Source organism: Euprymna scolopes, chromosome 1 (genome assembly GCF_053919585.1).
Source record: "Euprymna scolopes isolate OS-2025 chromosome 1, ASM5391958v1, whole genome shotgun sequence".
NCBI lineage: Eukaryota > Metazoa > Mollusca > Cephalopoda > Sepiida > Sepiolidae > Euprymna > Euprymna scolopes.
In genome coordinates this window covers 100,598,536-100,610,325 of record NC_136482.1, presented here as the reverse complement: position 1 = coordinate 100,610,325, position 11,790 = coordinate 100,598,536, and the positions used below count along the sequence as shown (strand labels likewise).

At 25.9% G+C, this 11,790-nt stretch overlaps 1 protein-coding gene across 5 annotated transcripts in view; it reads left to right on the top strand.

Annotated features, from left to right (window-relative positions):
• LOC145259833 (RNA-binding protein 39-like) overlaps positions 1-11,790 on the top strand; it is a 138,856-nt gene that overhangs the window by 67,120 nt on the left and 59,946 nt on the right. For all 5 annotated transcript variants that reach the window (XM_080117701.1, XM_080117871.1, XM_080117999.1 and 2 more), the window contains exon 3: positions 5,653-5,693. In XM_080117701.1, the coding sequence (XP_079973827.1) occupies positions 5,653-5,693 (41 nt within the window). The remainder of the gene's footprint in view (positions 1-5,652; positions 5,694-11,790) is intronic.

Below are 11,790 nucleotides of genomic sequence, written 5' to 3'. Positions count from 1 at the left end.
TATGAACATTTTGATAACTTCATAAATAAAATAGTGTAACATGCATTTTATCAATCAGTTCAGAATCTTTTTAAAATTTCATTTTTTTACAGCTTGAATTGATGTTTTTTAACACTTCAGAATGCTTCAAAATGTTAATCAGTAAGTCTATAAATCTATAATCTAAGTTGTTTTTTTTTTTTTTTTATTAGTCTTGTCTTTTTATTTATTTATAAATAGAAGTGCAAGATTTTTTTTTCTCAAATTCAAAATATAAGTTAAATTAATCCTTGCTGATTCTTTTCCAGATTTTAACTTGGAAACTATTTTTAAACAACAATTGATTCAATTTAAAGAAAAAAATATTATAATTGACAAAATGATGTAGTTAAAGATAAAAAAAAATGTCTAGATCATAATATCTTTAATCATCTCTTTCATGGACGTTAATTATGAAGAAAATGTTTAATTCTTGAATTTTTCTGTAGGTTTTTTTTCTAACATCTGACTGCAATCTCATATTGAAATTTGCACTTAGATGGGGTAAGTATATTATTGGTTGACTTTAATAGTTTTTTTGATACATACAGACATGTCATAGATCATATATTCAAACAAATTTTTATATGTGCATGAATAAAATGTTAAATAAGGCAGATGTCTGAAACCTTTGATAATTTGAATCCATTTTAATCCTTTAATGTTTTAAATGTCTATTTTTTGTTCTGCTATAGTTTTTTTAATATAAACGCGGAAAATTATGGTTTATTGATGCAGTTGTTTCACTTAGTATGTACTGTTCTTTGTAATGCTACATTGTGCACTGTAAAAATTGGTAATTTTGTCCCCTGTAATGGATTATGTAGTTTTTAGAATCTTACTCTATTTTTATACAACTATTTTCAAGATAAAAAATATTAATTTTAAAATCTTTTAGGCCTCAGTACTGTAATTGTTAAAATAGACTTCATAAATAAATGAATTTATAAGATTGAAAAAATACATTTAGCTATTTTTATTTTGATAACCTCTTCAACTTAAAAGAATAATCTGCAATATTTTTTTGAACATTTTATATAAATTAGTTTAAAATATAAAGTTTATTTTATTTATAAAGATAATTTATATCAACTTTTGTTTCGTTGTGCTATTTAAAATGTTTTTTATTCATAGAATTTTTCAATACTTTTATATCTAAATTATTGCTGCAAAATTTTCCATTATTAAATGAATTATGACAGGAACTTTTTTCTGCTAATCATAGCCTCACTTGGTTTACTTTTCTGGTTGACCCAAATCTGGATAAACATTTTTTGAAGGTTGATTCTAAACTGATTCTACTAGATTTAGCAGTAAAACAAGAACATGGAAATAGTTTGATAAAACATAGATAAAGCTTGGCAAGAAAAAAAAATCTTAAGAAAAATTGACATAATCACAAAATCTGACATTCCAAGAAAAGTGCATCATTTATTGTGATCTTATGACTTTTCACTTTAGTTGAAGATGTATTAAAAAAAAGGCCACTCAATTAGTTATTAGGATCAGCTTTCATAAAATTTAATGCCACTGATAAGCATAAATGCCTTGATAATTATCTAACTTATTGTTTAAATATTTTTATTGGGAAAGATTTTTTTTTTTTAATTGATGCAACTGCTTAATATTAAAAATATTGATAAGTTGAACATATCTGATTTAATTAATCTTCATAAATTTATAACTTTTAGAATTCATTTAGGTTAATGAAAATGCATAGGCATTTTTTTTTTTTTTTTTTTTAAATATAAACAAATTTCTAACTTTATTTCTATAAATGTTTAGGAGATTTTAGTATTTTGTTTTCTAAATTATGTACTTTTTAAATAGGTATATATAGACTGGTATTTTAAAAATAAAGATATATATTAAAAATACATGAATTCTGATTCTACAATAGAAAATGTGCATAAGTGGGGTGAGCATAGGTTTAATTTTCCACTTTTATCTTTTTTAATTAGCACATTGATATATTAAGATAGTTTTTGATCAAGAGATACACATTTTATAACCTTTCTCTCTCTTTTTTGAATAAACAAATTCTTAATCAATACAAAAAAGTATTTTAAATACTTTTTTGTATTGTTTGTGTTCAAGTTTTATCTACTATTTTATAACAAAATTTAAAAAATATATTAACCATTCTGTCAAAGCAAATGGTTTATTTTTAATATTTTTGGCAACACTTGAATTATAAGTTTATTTTTTAAAAAATATTGTATTATGAGCTATATATTATATTGAAAATCTATGATTTCATTGCTGCCCTACTATGCAGATAGCCATCATTGAAGTTTGTATTGAAGTAGGTGTCAGTTATACTATGTTTTGTAATATTATAATTTTCAACTAGACATTAAATATTGCATCCATTAAACATGTAAAATCACTTATGATAAATCTTTTGTTTGTTAATTCTCTTTTTTTTTTTCTTATAAATGGCTTGTGAAATAGCGATGGAAATAAAATATTAAAACATCAATTAGAAATTACTTATATTCTATTAGTAAGAAAAAATGGGTACTTCTAAAAGCATATGAAAAGCTGCTGAAAAAAGAAAACGGAATTGTTAAAACGAAATCTGTCTAAATGTACATATTAAGGCAGTACCCATAACATGAGATTATGGATTATCACTTCTGTTCTTGATCAGAGGAGTATCACAAGTTAATTTCAATGTTGGAGCAACAGTCTTGACAAAGTGAAATATCATTTGAGAGCCTACTTCACAAATCTACTTTAATTAGAATAGAATTCACTTTTGAATTTAGTGTAATAGAAAGTAATGAATAGAAAAAGGATATGGTGTTCCTATTTATTTGCATCCTCACAAGATCGATTTTTACTGTAATGAAAAATCTAGAACCTCAAAAAAGCGCACTCTCAATTGAGACCAAAACTTAAATTGGTTCACTCTAGAAAGATTTCTCCTACACCAAGCAAGGACGAAAGATGAAGTGTACTGTCATAACAGATACTACACTTTAATCTTAGCTAAAAGGCCAAAATTCACATACTGTTTAGTGTGTGTATGAATACACTATTTAAATTAGCTGGAACAAGTGACTCTTTCTGTGAATACCAATGGAAGCATTAAAACTTATTAGAAAGGGGTTGAATCAACATTCAGTGAGAAAAATATATAGTAAAGTGAGAGATGGGTAACTTGTTCAGTTAATTTCAAATTATAACTAATTAAAAGAATGAAATATTTTAGTATATTTTATCATTTAAGTATATAGGTAAAAAAAAAAAAAATCTTAGAAAAACAAACATTTATTCACTCAGCTTTAATAGATTTCCCGAACCTATTTTATTTAGAAAATTGTTAATTAAACACGTTTGAAATCCATGTTTTCAGGATAATTGAACATATTACAAACACTGAAATGTTTTTTTTTTTTTTTTTTTTTTAATTCTTGTATAATAAATCCAAATCTTATTTGATCAGCTAATACTGCTTATAAAATCTATTTTGTATAAATCTTTTCAGATAACAGTTCTCAGAATTTGAATGGATGCGTCAATACAGAATGTGAATTTGCTAAAAGAATTTTCCTCCGACTTTCTTTTTTTTTTTCTTTTTTTTTTTTTTTTCAACTCTACAATAAATGCTCTAAGTACTTTTTGTTCTTTTATTAAAACAAATTGAGGTATATAAGATTTTAAAATGCGCTCTTTATTCACAATATCTGATGCTTAAATTTAATTTCAAATAGTTATCTTCTGAAACTAATTGCATCTCATACTACTTCAGTATAAGTTTTTAAAACAATAAAATCAAGTTAATTTCTGATAGTATTTTAAAGCAAAATGGATAGTTGGATGTCTCATTTTTCTCCTCCATGATCACTTTTCAGTTTCTTGTCTGCTTTAAGATTTGTCAATTCAGTAATCCTAACTTTGAATATCTTAAGTTAATAAAAAAAAATCCCTAATTTTACAAAGTTGCTAAATTTTAGATTAATGTAACACTTTGTTCATAATGGTCATATTTAAACTGCATTTTATCCATCTAGATTTATGATAGTTGAAAATATGCCTACAGAATGTTTCTTTTTATCTTTTAAAGTTAAAAAGCAGAATAATTGCAAAATTGTTCTCAAGTTAAGGAGTATACTGTTCATATTAAAACCACTGCATTCTATCTTGTGTATGTGTGTGTGTGTGTGTGTATATACATATATGTGTGTATGTTTTGTACAAAATATCATATACTGATCACTTTATAAATCTTGCTCTTATAAAGTTTTTTTTTAATTTGAAACAATAAATTATGAAAAATGTTTTGTTAATTTAAACATTTTATGGGTATTATATATCACTGGTATAATATGTTTAAATAAAAAATAAAATCTTCCTTTAATATTTTGAGGTGACATTAATGAGCAACTTGTTTCAAATTTCTGATTTTATATATATATATATATATATATATATATATATATATATATATATATATATATATATATTAAATTATATTTCTGCTTTCTTTAATATTGTGTGTTTCGGGTTTGTATTAGTTTATGTCAAATTGTACTAAAACTGGTACTCGAGAATGGATAATTTGAGTGTAAAGGAAAACCTGAAAAGATTACTAATCTAAAATATAAAATCAATTTTGAAGGATGTAATTTCAGAATCAGTATGTGATATTTTATTTTTTATTACAGATGAAATGTTTTTATGCGTTTTTATTGTGTTAATATGAAACTGAAATTTGCCCATCCCTTTTGTCTTAGGGTTAAGCGTCAAGGATGACTCAGACTTGCTGAAAGGAAGGTGCACCTGGACTGAAGGATATCAAGACTTTTTATTACTTTTTATGCCAGCTGACAAATCCATTTTTCGTCTATATGGGTAAATCAAATGGGGTTATTAATTTTAAAAAGCTTGTGAGATGCTGGTTTCTTTTTTCTATTTTTTTAAATTCTTATATAACATAGTTTGGTAGATTTAAAGAAGAAAAAAAAAACGTTAACAGCTATAAAGATGCAATCTTATAGAAACGTACTAAGCCTAGTTTGAATTATGCTAATATCACTTAAACTGGGCATAGTGCATGTTTATTGATAGAACTATGATAAATTTGGAGAGAAAAAATGTTATGAGAAACTAAAATATTAAAATTTTATGGAAAACTAAAATTGCTAAAAAAGTATTATAAATGTTTAAAATTTATGTTTTTGATCTAATTATATTCACATAAATACCAAATCTACTAACCAAATGTAAATACTGAACTCCTGTGACATCTTAAAATTAGGAGAAAATAAGATGTACAGTTAATAAAATTCTATTGGTTTTATAAATACAAATTAAAATCATTAACTAGACAACTATCCAGCCAGGGTAGGGGGTTAAATGAACTTTTTTATGTTGCGAATCACTCCAAATTTTGATAAACTGTTTTCATTGTATTAAGTTTTCTATTTATTAGTTGCAAGTAATCCCCACCAGGAGCCAGCATTTCAGATTTTGGTCATCCATCATTGACTAATTGTACATTCATTGCAAACAAAATGCTGAAGTTGGTATGAACAGAGAATTCTTTTCAGCTTTCTATCCACGTTAAGAAATTAAATTTCTCAAATTATTAGTAAAAGTTACTAATTTTGTCTTTTTTATTTTCAGGATGATGGAAAGCCAGATGGAAGAGCAGATAAAGAGAGAAGGTAAGTTGAAAGAATGGTTTTCATTCAAATTCATTTTCTCTCTCCCTCTCCTATATAAACTTTCAAATACCACAATAAGAGATTAAGTTAGTGCATTTTTTGTTTTTCTTTTTGTTCATACATATTGATCATTAGCAAAGCTGTCTGTTAAACAACTGAAATTTAGAAAAAGTTACTTGTGGTTATTAAAAGAAAATTTTCAATAAGATAACCAATGTTTATAATTCAGGTATATGGGTTATAAATCTTTTCATGGTTATTTTTCATTTTTAAGAGTAACTATTTTCTGAATTTTTATATTCATCTATGCAGAAGAATGTCTGTTATTGAAACACACTTTGATATAAAATATTAGGTTAAAAAAATCCATTACATAACAGCTTTGCCAATGATTTTAAAAACTTTTTTTTTTTTTGGTACTTGTACAGTTTAATCAAGACATTAAAAAATAAAAAATATCGAAAAAAAAGGTTATATTGTATGTATCTGTTTTGGACTTAAGATTTCTGAAAAATATTTCACTTAATTTGATCAAGTATTTTTTTTTTTTTTTTTTTTTTTTTTTTTTACAGCGGAAAAAAACGTTTTTATGAGAGCGCAATGAAGGTAGCCATCTTCGAATTTTTTGAACACGCCACGGAGCGATAACTCAGTTTAAAACGTCGACACTCTTCCCATCTTTATTACTAGCTTTTCTTCCTAAAAATCGAAACATTACCTTTTGCTCGGTATTATGACAAATTGTTTTTTCTTTGTAAAAAAAAAAACAAACTATGTGATCAAATTAAGTGGATTTTTTATTCAGAGAACTTCATTCCATAATGGATATATACAATATAACCTTTTTTTATATATATATTTTGATTTTTTTAATGCCTTGATTAAACTGTACAAGTACTTTTTTTTTTTTTTTTTTTTTTTAAATATTTTTCCACTTTCTTTAGAAGAAAAAAACCTGGACACTTAATTTGAGTTCAAATTCGTTTGTTGAATGAATCCTGATACATAATTATATATTCTGTAAACAAATATAATCAGAGATTTTTATCATTTTTCTAGAATTCCGGGGTGACATTTAAATTTAAAAAAATATATATACATACACAATCTCCCACCTGTTTCAGGTACCCTTGGACCCATGACAGATGATGTGATAATAGCTCTGAGAAACTGTCAGGGCAAAATATCTTTGAATATTATTTATTGTGCCGTACAAAAAATATATTTATTAATCAAGACATTTACATATCAACATCTTTTTTAATGTAAAATGCTAAATTAATGTTAAAATTTTCTTTAAACTTTGTTCTTTAAAAAAAATATTTGTTGCTTATCTAGTTTTACCTCTATGTTAAAAACAATTGCACAAAAACTTTATTAAGTACTTATCTGTTAGGTTAAAAGAAATCTGTACACCAAAATTTATGCAAATTTTTCAGTATTTTTGTTTTTATAAAATGAAACCAGATCATCTTCAAGAGAATTTGAGAATCAATTAATATGGGGAGAGAGAATATTGACTTTTAAAGTTGGAATTATGTCCTTTTGGCATTGACCTTAATGAAGGCAAAAAAATAGCTGATGAGAGAATTTGACAATCAGTTTTTTGTTTTTTTTCTATAACAAAAATACTGGATGAATTTGCATAATGTTTGGTGTAATGTCTTTTTAAGCTAACACATAAGTACATAATGTTTTTGTGCTATTTTCTTTTTACGAGCAGTTTTAACTATTAAGGTGAAACTGGATAGGCACTAAATTTTTTTATTACATTTTATATTTTCATATTTAATTTGTTGGTTTTGATCTAAATATTTAGATTGATACTGGTCCATCTAATGATATTCAAAGCAAATGTCCGATGTTGTATTCTCAAGAGAAGTACATTTGATATTGTACACATAGGTAATAAATATGTATACTTTTTCATAGCAGATGTTTTTCAAAACTTGCCTCTTTGTTTATTGGTTAACAAGGGGGCAAGTTATTTCAATTATTGTCCAGCAGATACTACATGTGATTTTTCATTTTTGAAAATGGGTATAATTCGTGTTTGTGCTCAACAGGAATGATCAGCTGTTTTTAGTATTTTATAACCGGTCTTATTTGATTATATTTCTTTGTTTCCACTCATCAAATAGTTTTATTTAAAACAATCTTTAATACTTTGCATAGGTCTTGATTTCCTTCTGATTTAATTTATATAAACATTTTATATATATATATATATATAGTGGCATTTTAACATTATTGCTTACGGGCAAAATCTCTTAAGCTTTTTTTTTTTTTTCTCAACCTGCTATTAGTCATTGATGTTAGTGATTTGAAAAAATCTGTAATTATAATATATATAATTATTATAAAAACATTTAAGAAAATTAAGCTTTTTTTCTGCAAGTGTGACAGTTCATTCAAAAACTTTTCAATAAAACCTGATACATTATTCATAGTAAATCTATTTTATAAAGTATTAGCTGTACAAATATAGCATTCCCAGGGAACATAATTTTTTTACAACATGGTTTTCTTATTAAATTAGTAATTGAACAAAGATAATATTGTTGGAATATCTATTTATAAAAATATTGAATGTTATTTACAAAGAGAGATTTAGCTTCAACACTTATTACTACTACCTATTACAGATCGTAAAATATTTCTCTACAAACACTTTCAAACTGAAATTAGTTAAGCACAGAATAAATATTAGTATATTTACGAAAATGTTATTTTAATTTTTGTAACCCTTTATGCAAAGTATTTTCTTTTTATTGTTAGCAAAATCTCCAACAATTTTGGAAATATTCAAAAATAAGTTAATACTGTATGTTTTGATCATTTAATTTAGATTGAATCTCTGTAAAAGTATTTAATATAAATAGTAACAACTTGTATTGTTTTAATAGGTGAGTGTTAATATTAAGGTCAGAAAAATATTTCTATTTGACATTTCAAATGTATCCAACATAGTTTCAATATTCAAATGATTACAAAGAAAGTGACAAAAACAATCTAAAAACACTCCCATCATCATAAAAATAAAGGCTTAACATCTCTCTACATAAAGATTGTTTCAAACTGAAAGTAATTTAGCAGAGAATAAATATTGGTGCATTTGCTTTCATTTTAGTTAAGCTGTTTGTAAAGTATGTTTTGTTCTTTTATATACTTAGCAAATTGTTAATTTTGTAAATATTTAAAAGATAGTTAATTATTAGAGTATCATTTGGTTATCAAATCATTAAATGAACTGAGGTAATGATATTCAAGATGATGAATATGAGCAAGTCTGCAGATCGAGTCAAATATATTTTCCTACAATGTACTTTTAAAAAATGAAGATATACTTATTCAAAGTATTAAAATTAATCTCTTAGTTACTATTTTGAAGTCTGAACCATTTTATGCTGATTGACATTGATGCATCAGAAGTTTTATCTGTTACAGAGAGAAAAACTTAATGGCTGGATAGAATGTGAAATTGATTGTAATTGCAACTTATTTTGTCAAAGAACATTGATAATGTTTGAAAAGGACTAGCTATTCAAAATCAAATATCAGTTTGACAAATGCATTGCTATTTAGGTTTAATTTGTAAAATCTGACCAACTTTTATATATTAGATTCTTGTAAAAATGGTTAGCAAAATATTAATAAATTATGATTTAATAATGCATAAATTTCTTGAAATTTCTTTGAAATTACTTGAATAATTTCATGCTCTATTAATTAAATAGAAAAAAATTGTTTTTAATTAGAAACTTAACATTTTTAAGAAAACTTTAATCTATTTTAGTGCTCATGAGAATACAAAAATTAATCTTAGTTTGTATATCTATTCAAAATGCTTAATGTGAAAACCACTGCCAAATGATAATGCAGCAAGACTGACCACTAAAACCTATCTGTCATTTCAAATCTTATTGGCTGACATTTAGAATATGCCAAACAAACATGTTGAAACTGAAAATTAATATAAGATCCTATGTAAAAGAAAGGCTGGTGATATCAGGTTGAAAACACCTGGAGTCACCAACTATTTGGTTCAATAGTTATGAGGTTAGTGCATGATATGAACCTATTTGCACATAAAAATATACATTCATGAGGATAATAGTTGGAAATGACTTATATACCATACATTACGACCATGTAATCCCTACAGCCACCTATCTTGAAAATGCTGCTGTGAAACCTGACATAGTTATATGGAATAAGTCAGAAAGAGTGCCAATCTTGGTTGAGTGTCCTTAATGATGGTGGTCTAAAGAGCTGAAAGAAACAGCCGAAATACCAAGGTCTCCTGTATGATATGAAAAGAAGCTGGAACTTTAAGTAGATATCAATCATACCAGATATTATAGGTGCCACACGGCTTATGAAGAGCAACCTGAAGTCCTACCTAACTAATATTCCTGGTGAACCAAGTGCAAAAGAGATCTAGACAATTGCACTTAAGGGAACAGCGAGGATACTAAAAAGAGCTCTCGGTTGGTTTCAATAAAAAGCAGGGCAATGTTAGCAGCTGGTTTGGCTGCCCCCATTCCCAGCATTATAATCTTCAAAGGAAGAAAATTAAAAAAAAAAAAAAAAGATAACAAAAACCTACACCCAGTTGACAACAAAAAGCACAAAGTAGTTTATAAAACTGTATGAATATATGTAAGTTGGACCCATTTCTCATATTAAGTGAGATTAGAGCACCTTATTCAACTTCACATGAAAGAAGGACCCTGTCCTTTTATATATATGTGATCTAAGTCATAAGGTTAGCTAATTTGCATATTACTTTGTAAAAGGACATTTTATTAACTATTTTTTGTTATTGTTTTGATTTTAAGATGACAATTTTGTTTAGTTGTGTCTTATTTTGTAAACAAATCTTTCCCATTTGTATCCAAATGTTCCTCTTTGGCCTTTTCTCCAGGGGACTCTAAATTCTAATTCAAATACAAAGCCCTGTACATACCACTATCTAAGCAAATTGATTTCTTTGTCTTGCATAGCCATTTTAATCTTTTGATTTTTAAGAATTTAAATTGTCACATTTTTAGTAGTTTAATTCTTCACCAAGATCAATTTCAATAATAAAAAGTAAGATATTTAAACTTGCTTTAAAATTCTTAGCAAGTCCTCATGACCCCCCTCCCCCCCCAAAAAAAATCTTAGCAATTTTTGTTATATACCTCCAAAAATACTTACTACAATGTGAATTCAATAATCACAAATTGAAATGGTCATTATTTCTAATATTAATAATTAAATAACAGATAAAATATTAAATTAGATTCAGTGTTTTAACCATTTTAATTAATTTAGGTGAAATAGGTGAGGACTTCTAATGCTCCAATATTACTCATAAACCTTATTTTAAAGAATTTTTTTTTAGGGGCAGGGGGGGGGCAATCAAAAGACTCCTAGGTAATGTTTAAGGTCAGCTAATATATATATATATATATATATATATATATATATATATATATATATATATATATATATATATATAAGGACATGTTTTTATATAGAGTTGATGAACTTTAAATTAAAATAAATCACAGAAAAATATTTTTGTTATACAGATATGTGGTTTATTCCAAACATTGCATTTATGATTTAAATACAAGGTCAAGTATATGGCCCAGTGGCTCTCGCATATATGGCATAATCTAGAGGTCTAATTTTCACAAACTACATATTAAATTAGGCCGTATTTTGGCAATAACATGTCAAATATTGTCTTCATTAGCGTGGACATGGGACTTTACATATCTCCAAAGAAAATAATCTAATGGGGTTAAATCACAGGAACAAGGTGGCCAATTAACAGGTCTATTTGATGAATTATTTGTTCATCGAATGTTTTTCTCAGTAAATTGTATCATTTACAAATGTTGCTTAGATGTCAGTCTCTTCATGATAAATTACCAAACCAAGCTGAACTCCAAATTATTGATAGTTGCTAATAGTTCTAACTGCCTCTTAAAAAAAAAAACATATATAAACTTGTTAGTTTTGAAAGATTCTTTTATTGCCATAAACATTCTCTTTCCTGCCTGCAGTATTTTTCAAACAAGTTTTGTGGTCATTAAATAATTTC